The sequence below is a fragment of the Rhineura floridana genome, chromosome 11, assembly GCF_030035675.1.
Source record: "Rhineura floridana isolate rRhiFlo1 chromosome 11, rRhiFlo1.hap2, whole genome shotgun sequence".
Taxonomy (NCBI): domain Eukaryota; kingdom Metazoa; phylum Chordata; class Lepidosauria; order Squamata; family Rhineuridae; genus Rhineura; species Rhineura floridana.
This window is the reverse complement of record NC_084490.1, coordinates 43,697,644-43,711,096: the sequence shown is the minus strand read 5'-3', so window position 1 is coordinate 43,711,096 and position 13,453 is coordinate 43,697,644. Positions and strand designations below refer to the sequence as shown.

The window sequence follows — 13,453 nt, the reverse complement described above, 5'->3', positions numbered from 1 at the left end:
TGAGGAGACCGACATATCTATCAATCCACCTCAAAGATAACTATGGACATGACAAAGTATATAACTTGGGGTGGGGTTCAAATCTGACTTGCGAGGCTCTTCCTAACAAACGATGCCCACCTGCCCTACATATGATGTCTTGTGCAGGGCAGGTATCCAAATGACTACAAAAAAATAATCTTGAGCTTAAAGTGAGCTCCTGATTGCTCCTTTGCTGGAGCAAGGCATAGTCCTGTTGCCCATTAGCTGATGTGCAGTGGGGGCACAAAAAGGTCTGCACTGAAACTCCTTCTAAAGCAGAGCTTTTAAAAAAATACATACACAAGAAGATGATGGATTTTTTTCTGGTATGAGTATCAGTTTTGACCCCTCTTTAAAGTAACTTTTTGACAAAATTAGTTGCTGACCAGGGTACTAGTCAGGGACGAAATGTGTATTCAAATGATCAGCATAGCTGCATTGCATGTTTCCATGTAAGATACTGGGGAAAGGGTACAGGAGCAGGAGGAAAATCAGCTTAAACATAAAATGCTATTTTTGAAGTAATTTACATTTTCTTTATACTGCTCTGTAACCTGCCATTTGAAACGAATGCTGATGAAACTTAAAGAGGAAAGCACAAAAGCAGGACTACAGCTGAACATCAAAAATACTAAAGTAATGACAACAGAAGATTTATGTAACTTTAAAGTTGACAATGAGGACATTGAACTTGTCAAGGATTATCAATACCTCAGCACAATCATTAACCAAAATGGAGACAATAATCAAGAAATCAGAAGAAGGCTAGGACTGGGGAGGGCAGCTGTGAGAGAACTAGAAAAGGTCCTCAAATGCAAAGATGTATCACTGAACACTAAAGTCAGGATCATTCAGACCATGGTATTTCCAATCTCTATGTATGGATGTAAAAGTTGGACAGTGAAAAAGGCGGATAAGAGAAAAATCAATTCATTTGAAATGTGGTGCTGGTGGAGAGCTTTGCGGATACCATGGACTGCAAAAAAGACAAATAATTGGGTGTTAGAACAAATTAAACCAGAACTGTCACTAGAAGCTAAAATGATGAAACTGAGGTTATCATACTTTGGACACTTAATGAGAAGACATGATTCACTACAAAAGACCATAATGCTGGGAAAAACAGAAGGGAGTAGAAAAAGAGGAAGGCCAAACAAGAGATGGATTGATTCCATAAAGGAAGCCACAGACCTGAACTTACAAGATCTGAACAGGGTGGTTCATGACAGATGCTCTTGGAGGTCTAGGGTCGGCATAAGTTGTAATTGACTTGAAGGCACATAACAATAACCGGCCATATCTTTACGACTCAAGTCAAGTAATCTTTTCATAGTTCATCCATCTTCACAGCAATATATTCTAAGAAACTCTGCCTTTATTCCAATTTCTCAGATGGGAAATAAAGAACAAACTACAATGTGCCCATGACTGAGCTGGGATTTGAATTCAAGCCCATATGAACAAGAGGCCAGTGCTTATTTGTTTAAAAAGAGAGCCGTTAGCATTCAAGCCTTCCTGGAAGTTTCTTCACAGGGACAGGCTGTACTGACTCAGTGATGAGAAGACAAAGCCCCCTCATCTCTGAGGTAGTATCTTGGAGGCAATATCTTAATTATTATCACACATATCAGGGCCCAAGCCCTGGCATCTGACCAGCGGGTGTGGAAATGTCTGATGAGGAATTTGTGTGTGTATGTGTGTGAGAAAGAGACAGAATTAGTCAAAATCTATACACATCTGTGCAAATACAGTGCCCCTTTGGACATCAAGCACAAAAGACTTGTACCTCTGCTTGTTGTCATTTCTAACAATGTGTGAACCATTCTGAGAATTGCTTCAAACATTAGTATTACATGCTCCCCACTTCTTTGACAAGAAGTTCTGCTACTACATTCAGCTTCCTCTGGATGAGCGATTGGAGACTTACTACAAAAATATATGCACAGCATAACTGGGGGCAGCCATTCCTACAAGGCAGTAGGCCTACTATCTCACATCAGATCCCCAAATAAAGATTCTGCATCCCAAGATGCTTTTTTTTAGCCAACTCACATCTCTCAGTCTCCTAGTCCAAAACTCCTTGGTTTGCAATCCTATACTCATTTACCTGGAAGTAAATCCCACTGAACCCAATTGGACTAACTTCTGAGTAGACATGTATAGGATTCCACTGAACTGTTTTTTCTGCTGCCCATTTGCAGCCTTACGTCTGTGGAAGTGGTGTCAAAGCTCTGTATCTAGTTAAAAACATAAGGAGATTCTGAATTCTCAGGAAATAAACTTCTATTAAGTGCAACTGAGGAAATATCAAGCAGCGATTCACCTAACAAAGTGATGGTCAACCAGCAGCTATAACACTGTTTCACCTATATACTGTGTTTCTTGTTGTTAAAACTGCCTGTACTACACTATTAGGCGAGGTTGACACCTGTTTATTTAGGCTGCAATCCTAACCATGTCTACTCATAATATGTCCCACTGAATTCAATAGGTCTTATTCCCACATAAGTGGAGTTGCAGCCTAAACCTGCAGTCCCAGCTAGGAATCAACTCCCAATGGAAACTAGTGAAATTACCGCACGGCCTAATTCACGCATACATGATCGTCCCCTTCCTGACCGCAGCATCCTTGTGTGAATGGGCCGTCGCGGATATAAAACCAGCGACAAATGGTCCATATCAACTCACACGGAATGCTTTTCAACGGATTCAGTTCTCACATGCAGCCGTTTGTCATCAAATAGTACAGCAAACAGAAGTTATGAGATCAAGCCGCGCACACGCACGAGGGTATCAGCCTTAAATGTACACTCCTTGGGAACAGCAACCAATTCCAGCAACTAAACACGTGCCTGATCACACACGAGACGGTGGCCAGTGGGCACACGGAATTTCTTCTACGTCACGAAATGACGGCATTCCCCCCCAAATATCATGTGACTGTACAACGTCCCCGAGTACTGTACTGGACAGTAACCTCCAGCCTGTCAAGAACGGGCACGTGACTCATCCTCTCTGGCCTTTTTCCTCGGACGCTCTCTATGGAACACTCCCGGGAACGAGGGAGGCGAGCAGCCAATGAGTGACCCGAAAGGTTTCGGAGCTGGCCAATCCTCACGCAGAGGGATACAAGCGCGAGGAGTGGAACCCAATAGCGAGCGGCGATGAGGCTTGCCTCCCGTGAGCCATTGGGGTCTGGCCGGGCGGCGTTCCTTGCGTCGCGGCGGCCAATAGGAGCGGAGGACGCTGTGGTACATTGGCAAGGTGAGCGAGAGCGGGAGGGGCTTGGCTGTGTCCAGTCAGGGGAGCAACGACTTAGAGGTTTGGTGCAGCCTTTATTCGTTTTCGAAGGTTAGTAGAAAGGTGGCGGCTGTGCAAGGGAAAGGGGAGCCATGCAGGGCGGATGTCTGGGTGTCTGCCTGATGTTTGGTTCCATTGTAAGGGCAAGGGTGTGTAGAGATGGTTGCATGGAGGAAATGGAGTGGGAAGGCCCGGTACTTAGTTCATTCTCATTAATTCATTATTTACGCTCCGTAAGTCCTGGCTACCAAAGGCTACTCTGAATTAAAATAATTAAAAGTATGTCGCAGTGGTTTTTCTTTGGGTGAATCTTTCAAGATCTTGTGGTACCTTAACGATTAATTGATTTAGGTTACAATCCTAAACACGGTGAAAGGCATACTTAACTTTTAGTCTATAGACTCTAGGGTGGCTTCTGGTACAACAGGCCTGTAAGGTGCCACAAGGCTTTTTTTTAATTGTGTTTATTGTAGCATCCAACCATGGCTACACCTCTGGACTTTGTAGTCAAAGCTGGGAAAAAGCCAGTGCTTTCTGAATCTTTGTGGATCTGATTTAGTGAGTATGTGGTGTAACAGCCTTCCCCAACCAGGTGATCTCCAGATATTTTTGGATTTAATTTACCATCAATCTTGGCCAGCTCAGCAAATGGCAGGAGTGATGGGAGTTGTAGTACAAGACATCTGGAGGACACCAGTTTGTGGAAAGATTGTATGGCTTAAAAGCGTGTACCTCTAAGGTTGTGCTTAGAGGTGGGAAGGTGGGTTGGAGGTATGCATGCCCAGATGGATTAAGTGTTTTTAGGCCATTACCTTACATTAAGTTGAAAAAGCAAGTAGGGAGAGTAATTTGAAAGGTCAGGAAAGAGTTTGGGAGCAAGTGGACTTTGGAGCAATATGTACTGGGGGTGGGGGATTATTTAATTTGGAGTTTTTTTAATTTGGAGGAGGTAGTAGCTTGAGTTGATGCAGATGAGATCAAGCTGATGAAGGGTTCTTAACATAGCTGGTGTGAGGGAAAGACACTGTGTACTGGGGTGTTCTGTTTTGAGGGAGGACTGATTTCATCTGCTTTGAGGTGCTGGTGGAAAGGTCAGACAAAAAATGGGGAAAAACAAGGGAATGCCTGTGGAGATAATAGGGAGTAGGAAGAGTAGATTGTAACAACTGCACAGAAGGCAATAGCTAATATGAAGCAAACTAGTCTTTTTGAGTGTTGGAAGTCAATTAAGGTGTATGGGGATGTATTCCAATGGCTGAAGGAGGTCTCCCCCCCCCCAATGAGGAAGGGTTTGGAAAGTTGATACTTGAGATGGGACAAAAGGCTTTGTAGCCTACTAGGTTCCCTTTCCATATGAGAGTTTGCAGGGAGATAGTTAATAGTTTGAAATGTGGGCTAGCTTGTTGAAAGTCCTATTGCCTAATTTTTCTTGACTCTTAGCTAACAAAGGTATGTAGAGTCTCTCTTAGGCACCCTTCTTTCAGTTAACTATAGATTCATATGCCCCATTCCTGTGTTCAGCAGAGTGTCTGACCTCTGTAAGAAGCAATTGTGTGTCAGACAAACATAGATAAGATCAGTCTTTCCCATGACCCTTTTGGTGTCTGCCTACAGCTGGAAGTCACTGTTGCACAATTACTGGCTGTTCCTGGTTCTCCCTTGCTCCTTTTGAATAGCATTCCTTCAAGACTCTTCTAGTTTAATTTTGGATTGACACTTTAAAAACCATTAATAGAAAGCTATACCTAAACAGAAGAAGACAGATAAGGAAAAATAATCTACTGGTTCTTTAGGCATGGGATATTTTGCCCACCCGGTGTTTTCCCTTTTAGTTCAGTGAGAGTATTCAGTGTGTGTTTGTGTAAAATATGACTTTTCCCTTTTATTCAAGATAATCAGAATGCAGACTTCAGTAGCGCTCCTGGCCTCGCCAGCTCTGGTAAGGAATTTGTTACTTGTAGGTGCCTTACAAGGTAAGGTAGTAGATGACTTTAATATGTTGCACGTCTTATTTTCCTCATTGTTACAACAGTCCTGCAAAGTGGATCACAAATACTCTTCTTTAAAGAAGAAGAGCTAAGAGTGACCTGGTTGAGGTGTCATTTGAACCTTAGTCAACAATGGTTAAACCAGACTTGCAAATATATCAACAAAAGTTACTAGCCAATATATACCTATTATGTTAGAGTGCCTATTCATGACACTGAATTTATGGGAGATATGGGGGAAACTTATGGACCAGATGATGTTGGACTACAACTCCCTTCCTCCCTGACCATTGGCCATTCTGGCTGGAACTGATGGGAATTGGGAGCCCAATAACGTTGGGCCACAGGTTCCCCATTTCTGACTCCAAGAGTATTCCTGTGATATAAAATCACAGCACCATAAAGCATCCATAGAGAAGAGGCAGCTTAGATTTGTCATTTATCATAGATCTCAAGGTCAGCTAGTCCACTTTTAACTCATCTATGACCCAAGTTGAGTCCCATCATGTGACCCAGTTAAAATTTATCTACATAAATGAAATGTATATTTTGCACTAACAACTTACCTTTCAGGTTGACTTAGAATCAAGTAAATAAAACCTTTAAAACCATCTGTAGAAATAATGGTTGGAGAAGGGCAGATGAAAACTATGTAAGCGTCCTGTAGGTTAGAGTTTAGTAGTAGGTCTTGCATCTGAACAGAGCACTGAAAGCCATTGGCGACATCACCTCTGACTCACATTATGCTGGGTGCTGTCTAACATAAAAGTGCTGTTGCTTTTATGTTTATATGTAAACTGCCCTGGAAACTTATGTTGAACGGTGGAATAAAAATCTAGTAAACCAAATTTAAGTACACAAATGCTTGTATATTGCTGAGTTTAATATGACTGACTTTTTTGAGCCAAATACTCTGGATTGTAATTACTGATCCCTCTTTATTTAATGTTTCTTGGATATTGAGTTGTGCAGGACTTAATAATCCAGAAATTATAATGGAAAATAACAAATATCTTGGTATGTTGGATCAGAAAGGCCTGTTCTATTTGTTTTATTTCCATCCTTTGGACCCTGAAGCAGTTGATTATTATTTAAAAATGAGTAAATTGGACATAAATATTTGCTGAGTGCACAGGTCATGACACAAAAGGTATTAGGAAGACAGTTGCCCATGCCTAGAATTTCTAAACTCCTTTAATTTGTGTCCCTCTTACACACATGCCCCTTCTTAATATGAGAGACCCTGTGTGTGCAAGCAAAATTTAGCATCCCTGCCAAAGAGAATTTTCACTAGATCATGATTAATAGATAGATATTGGAAGGGAACTGCCTGATCACAAATTTAGGGGGAAGGCCTTTGCTCTGTGATATAGGGATGCATTCTGCAAGTTTCTACTCCCACGTTAAATCCCTCAAACCTATAATTTGAAGGATTGAGTAGGAGAGCTAAGAAATATATTTGGCTATGATGCTGTAGAGTCACTACCAGTCAGAACAGATAGCACTGACATGTATACAGAGCAGTTCTTTGTATTCTGATATGAATTTAACATTTTTCTCTCCAGTTCCGCTGCTGTTCTCGAGCTCTAACCAGGCCAGTTTCCCTGTCTGTATTGAGCAGGCCAGAGACTCAGACTGTGCAGGTAATATAAACGGCATGGCCCCTTGCTGCTGTCTTTAGTTTTTGTTTCTGTGTTTCTACCCTGCTTTTCTTTCTGAAAGGAAGACCAAAGTAGCTAACAGCATTATACGATAATATCAAACCACAGCCAAATGATATGAACAGTTATCAATAACATGCTACACTACATAGAAATGATTTTCTATTGTAATTCTATAAATTATTTTCTCAGTGTGGGAACAACACTGATTTCTTTGCCTTCATACTCATAGGTTACCACTTGCCACTTCTTGCATTACATTGACAGCTTAGGATCCATGAGAAGATCTGGATCTCTTGGGAGACACCCATACTCCCAAGAGTGATTAAATGATTTTCACCCCTCGGAAAAAGTGGTGTACTACTGGCATGGGAGTAATCTCTTCAAGAGAGCTCTTCCTTCATGGCCTAGAGTGTCTCATGTTAATTTGAGTAATAATGGAATGAATACTTCAGCAGCTCACAAACACTACAAACATAATATAAGAAGGGACCATTTCTTTAGCAGAAGCTATTGCCTTGTTGCTTCTTTTAGGGCCCTAATTAATAATTTTAAAGCTCAAAAGCAGAGTTAGAGACTCTTTGCTGCTGTACTTTGAAATCATGAGCTTGATTTTTTTTTAAGGCATGCCATTGCACAGGGTTGAAAAGCTATCCTAATCTTGTTGCTAGCATACATCTCAAGTGATCACCCTCCTGGCCCATTTAAAACCTCTTTTGAATGGCAAGTTGCATGAATTTAAGCCTTTATGAACCCTGTATAGGTATTCTAACATTCATGCTGAAGAGCTTCCCCCTGAATTTTTTTTACTCCTACTGGATTGAGGAATGGTATAATTGGTATTCCTTTTGTGTGAAGTAAGCATCTCTCTGCCTATGTGTCAGACTGATTTTCAGAATTTGGATACAGGTGAGGTCATATTTTTCCTAAAGGTTTCATTAGGGGAACTGAAGAATTTTTGCATGCTGCCAGCCCATGACCTGGCAGTCACACTTGTGTGGCATTCTCCCCTCCTTGCCAGTGTTAAGAAGGCTAGCAGTCCACACATTATTTCCTCCTCTCCCTTCCTTCCCTATCCCTGTCTTGGTATGTCCTGACCCAGGGGAAGGCAGATTCGGATCTGTTGGTAACTTCTGAGTGATAGGCAGATCGACAAGGATTTCTGACCCCTAGTTGCCTAACAGCAGCAGCAACTAAAAAGCTCCCACCACCCAATTAGCTTGTTGGAAAAAGAGCAGGTGTGAGGGATTGTTTTAAAGGGATTTGCAAGTTTGGTTCTGTTATTGCTCACAAATTTATGGGCACCCTATTCCTTAATTCTTAGTGATCTCCTCAGCTGAACCACTATTTTGCATCTGTCTCTAGTTGGCAGACCTGAAGGTTCTAGTAAAAAAGCAAAGTAGATTCTGCAAGGTCTATCCACTGCAGTCCTAACTCATTGTTTGGGAACATACGGATTAAATGCTCACGGAAAGGGAAAATGATGTGGAGCCCTCAAGTATCTGGTACAAATCATGGTAATTGCTTTCTCCACAGCCTTTCGGAGTTTCCAATCTTCAGTTGGCTCATCGGGAATTCCAAACCAGTGCTGTCTCCCGTGATATTGACACTGCTGCTAAATTCATCGGTGCTGGTGCTGCTACTGTGGGGGTAGCCGGCTCAGGAGCTGGAATTGGGACAGTGTTTGGCAGTTTAATCATTGGTTATGCCAGGTAAACTAGCTTGGGGAAACCATTTTGTGCTTTGTTCTGGCAGGTTGTTTAGTTTTTTTGTGAAGACTTTGACCCCCAAATCTACCCCTCTTGGGAGAAGCAGTTTTTATAGGTAGCCAGCAGTTACTAGAAATCTTAGCCTGCAAAAGCTGCAATAGAAGGAAAAGGGGATTGGTGGGCTCCACATGGAATTTTCTTGTCAAGTGTCTTACTTATGGGTATGCTAATACCTTTCCCAAAACCAATATTTATTTATTTTTATTTATTTGTTGAATTTCTATACCGCCCGAGTAACATAGCTCTCTGGGCGGTGTGCAACAGAGAAATATAAATATACACAATAAAATCCAATAAATCGGTGCAAGGGACATGTATATAAAAATCCACAAATCTAAGATCAATTACAACATATTTAAAACTAAAAAACTAAAATGCCTGAGAAAAGAGGAAGGTTTTAACTTGGCGCCGAAAAGATAACAACGTCGGCGCCAAGCACACCTCATCGGGAAGACTATTCCACAGTTCAGGGGCCACCACTGAGAAGGCCCTAGTTCTTGTTATCGTCCTCCGAGCTTCCCTATGAGTCGGAACTCGGAGGAGGGCCTTCGATGTTGAACGTAGTGTACGGGCAGGTTCATATTGGGAGAGGCGTTCCAGCAGGTATTGCGGTCCCGCACCGTAGAAGGCTTTATAGGTTAAAACCAGCACTTTAAATCTGGCCCGGAAGCATATTGGTAGCCAGTGCAAGCGGGCCAGAACAGGTGTTATATGTTCAGACCGCTTGGTCCTCGTTATCAGTCTGACTGCCGCATTCTGCACAAGCTGTAGCTTCCGAACCATCTTCAAAGGCAGCCCTACGTAGAGCGCATTGCAGTAATCCAATCGAGAGGTTACCAGAGCATGGACAACTGAGGTGAGGTCCTCCCTGTCCAGATAGGGACGTAGCTGGGCTACCAACCGAAGTTGGTAGAACGCATTCCGTGCCACCGAGGCTACTTGAGCCTCAAGTGACAGGGAAGGATCTAAAAATACTCCCAAACTACGAACCCGCTCCTTCAGGGGGAGTGTAACCCCGTCCAGAACAGGGTGAATATCCACCATCTGATCAGAGAAACCTCCCACCAACAGCATCTCAGTCTTGTCAGGATTGAGCCTCAGTTTGTTAGCTCTCATCCAGTCCATTATCGCAGCCAGGCAACGATTCAGCACATTAACAGCCTCACCTGAAGACGATGAAAAGGAGAAGTAGAGTTGCGTGTCATCAGCGTACTGATGGCAATGCACTCCAAAACTCCTGATGGCTGCACCCAGCGGCTTCATGTAGATGTCAAAAAGCATGGGAGACAGAACTGACCCCTGCGGGACTCCACATTGGAGAGCCCACGGTGTCGAGCAATGTTCCCCAAGCACTACCTTCTGGAGACAACCCGCCAAGTAGGAGCGGAACCACTGCCAAGCTGTACCTCCAACTCCCAACTCCACGAGCCTCTCCAGAAGGATACCATGGTTGATGGTATCGAAAGCCGCTGAGAGATCAAGGAGAATCAACAGAGTAACACTCCCTCCGTCCCTCTCCCGACATAGGTCATCATACAGGGCGACCAAGGCTGTCTCAGTGCCGAAACCGGGCCTAAAACCCGATTGAAATGGATCTAGATAATCAGTTTCATCCAATAGCGCCTGTAGCTGGCCAGCAACCACTCGTTCCAGGATCTTGCCCAGGAATGGAACATTTGCGAATGGTCTATAGTTGTTAAGGTTTTCAGGGTCCAAGGAGGATTTTTTCAGGAGTGGTCTCACTACCGCCTCTTTCAGACGGCCAGGGACCACTTCCTCTCGTAAAGAGGCATTTATCACTTCCCTGGCCCAGCCAACTGTTCCATCCCTGCTAGTTTTTATTAGCCAAGAAGGGCAAGGATCTAGAGCAGAAGTGGTAGCACGCACCTGTCCAAGCACCTTGTCCACGTCCTCGAGCTGAACCAACTGAAACTCATCCAATAAAAATCCAATAAAACTCATCCGGACACCTCATTTGGATCAACTGCTGTAAACTGGGAGTCTAAGTCCCGACGGATGCATAAGATCTTATTCTGGAAGTGCCCAGCAAACTCATTACAGCGGGCTACCGATGACATTATCGAGTCCTTAGGGCCAGAATGAAGTAGCCCTCGGACAACTCTAAAGAGCTCCGCTGGTCGGCAAAGAGATGACTTAATAGTGGCAGCAAAATATTGTTTTTTCGCCACCCTCACCGCTCCTAAGTACAACTTAGTAGAGGCACTTACCAGTGCATAATTGCATCCGTCAGGAGTTCGCCTCCACCTCCGCTCAAGCCGCCTCCTATCTTGTTTCATCGCTCTCAGCTCTGGAGTGTACCATGGAGCTGTATGAGCTCTACACAGGAGAGGGCGTGCAGGAGCAATCGTGTCAACAGCCCGGGTCATCTCCGCATTCCACATTTCAACCAGGGCTTCGACAGAAGCGCCAGTCTTATCAGCCAGAAAATCCCCCAGAGCCCTTTGAAAACCTTCAGGATTCATTAGTCTCCGGGAGCGGACCAATTTAATATTTCCCCCACCCTTGCAGAGGGGAAAGGCCGCTGTAAGTCTGAACTTCAACAAGCGGTGATCTGTCCATGACAAAGGGAGAGATGTAAAACTCCCCACATCCAGATCACCATCTCCATGTCCAGTAGCAAAAATAAGATCTAGAGTATGCCCCGACACGTGTGTTGGGCCACTGACATATTGGGACAGCCCCATGGTTGTCATGGAGCCCATGAAGTCCTGAGCCGCCCCAGACAAAGTAGCCTCGGCATGGATGTTGACATCCCCCAGTACTAATAGTCTGGGGATCTCAGCAACACCTCCGAGACCACTTCCGTCAGCTCAGTTAGGGAAGCCGTTGGGCAGCAGGGTGGGCGGTACACCAACAAGATTCCCAGTCTGTCCCTTTGACCCAACACAAGGTGCAAACACTCCAGGCCAGTAGCTACATGAACATGGTGCTTGATGAGAGGGATGGAACTCCTATAGACCACAGCAACCCCACCTCCCCGACCCTCAGATCTACCATGATGCTGAACCAGGTACCCGGGTGGGCAGAGCTGGGAGAGACTAGCTCCTCCCTGCTCATCCACCCAGGTCTCGGTTATGCATGCCAGATCGGCTGTCTCATCCACAATCAAATCATGGACGAGGGAGATTTTATTATGTACCGATCTGGCATTTAAAAGCAGCAACTGGAGATCTGAGAGTTGGCTGAGAGGACAACCAACATTCCTGCGGATTCAAAAGTGCCCCTGTAAAAAAAAATAAAAGCCAAAACTACCTTTAATGTGAGCTATAGCGTGTATCAAACACATAGTGCTCATATCAGCTGGAATATTGTCTCCGCATTTTCAGGATGCTGTTTCTTCTGCTATAGATGCAATTGTTTTCAGTATGTATGGACTGCGAATATTATTGCTGTAAACCTTCTCTAATAGTCCCTGCTTGTGCCATGAAAGATGAACATGCCTTTATGGGGGAGTGTGTCACTGGTTCAAAAGTGTGTGACCATACTAGATTTGCATGTCTTTTTTAAGACTGAACAAATCCCCAGAATCCCTGCATGGCTGTATTCAGGCAGAGTATCTTCACAGGTTTTTGGACATAATGTGTTTAATGAGAATGTACCCATGTATTTCAGAGATTAAGGGGTCCTAAGTCAAAGTTCCTGCTTCCCTCAGTTTCTCTCCTTTCCCCTCCTTCCTTCTACTCTCCAGGCCCCACAAACTATTGTCAAGGAAGTATGGTTTAAAATATGTGATTCTTTGTCTATAAGTAAAGCTTGGTTTCCATGGCTATAGAGCCTGCTTCTGAGGGGGTGGGGCTTCTGGCAGCAGTGGCTGTAGAAGGGTGAGCAGTGGAGCACCCAGAGCCTCCAGCCACTGAAGGGATGAGTGAGTGCGGAGGAGGTGGTGGTAATGGTATTGGTGGCAGGAGTTCCAGGCCCAGTGCTGGTGGGTGGTGGGCCCGTGAGCTCTTGGACCCTCAGGCCAGTGCCCAGCCTGACTGCCCACTGGCACTGGACCTGGTTGTACTACTTAACAAGGCTCTTCCAGTGTTCACTTGGGCTTCAATTCAACCCTGAGAGTCTACAAAGAATCATTCAAAAGTAGGCTTGGGAAACATCTTGCAACTCTTTATTTTAGAGATGCCAATAGGATTTTACCTTACAGGTTTTCCCTCTGTCTACCTACAGGAACCCATCCCTCAAGCAGCAACTGTTTTCTTACGCTATCCTGGGTTTTGCCCTCTCGGAGGCCATGGGGCTCTTCTGTTTGATGGTGGCATTCCTCATTTTGTTTGCCATGTAAAAGCCTTGGAGCTACGCTGCAGCTGCTGTCTGTGTCCTCTTTGATTTGAGCCTGCCTCCCTTGCCAGGGTGTTAACAGATTTAAACAAACTTTATCTAAATAAATAAGATTCAAGTTTTTTGGTTTTTTTTTTCAGCTAGTGCTTGTTCATCATACTTAAATATATAATGAGTGAGGAGAGAAATTTCTAATGCACCTTATCAATTCATCACAGATGGCTTTTGCAATGTAATAAAATACAGTTAGTCAAAAAGCTAGGATAACACTAATCAGTGCCACCAGCAGCACCCAGATGTTTAGAAATGTTGTATGAAGATAACTGTTTGACGGCCTGCCTAAAGGATGCAAAAAAAATGGGTTTGGTGTACTATTTCAAGTGTTATCAGGCCCACAGTTTTGTAAGGAACTGGA

The 13,453-nt window shown here is 43.9% G+C and overlaps 2 protein-coding genes across 6 annotated transcripts in view; one reads left to right on the top strand and one right to left on the bottom strand.

Annotated features, from left to right (window-relative positions):
* The window catches only part of CALCOCO2 (calcium binding and coiled-coil domain 2), a 43,563-nt gene extending 40,586 nt beyond the window's left edge, over positions 1 to 2,977 (bottom strand). Inside the window, exon 1 of one of the 3 annotated variants that reach the window (XM_061590580.1) lies at positions 2,874 to 2,977. The gene's annotated coding sequence lies outside the window, so the exon portion shown is untranslated. Of the gene's footprint in view, positions 1 to 2,709; positions 2,795 to 2,873 lie in introns of those variants that run through there. The other 2 variants (XM_061590579.1, XM_061590578.1) reach the window with 2 other exon arrangements.
* Positions 2,978 to 3,217: 240 nt separating this feature from the next.
* ATP5MC1 (ATP synthase membrane subunit c locus 1) lies at positions 3,218 to 13,159 on the top strand. Of its 3 annotated transcripts, none has more exons than XM_061590586.1 (5): positions 3,218 to 3,285; positions 5,213 to 5,260; positions 6,875 to 6,952; positions 8,507 to 8,682; positions 12,928 to 13,159. In XM_061590586.1, the coding sequence occupies exons 2-5, from the start codon at positions 5,222 to 5,224 to the stop codon at positions 13,040 to 13,042; spliced, it is 408 nt and encodes a 135-aa protein (XP_061446570.1). In that variant the 5' UTR covers positions 3,218 to 3,285; positions 5,213 to 5,221; the 3' UTR covers positions 13,043 to 13,159. The 3 variants fall into 3 exon arrangements, with proteins under 3 accessions (XP_061446570.1, XP_061446569.1, XP_061446568.1); XM_061590585.1 differs by lacking the exon at positions 3,218 to 3,285 and adding an exon at positions 3,290 to 3,372; XM_061590584.1 differs by lacking the exon at positions 3,218 to 3,285 and adding an exon at positions 3,439 to 3,554.
* Positions 13,160 to 13,453: the final 294 nt, after the last annotated feature.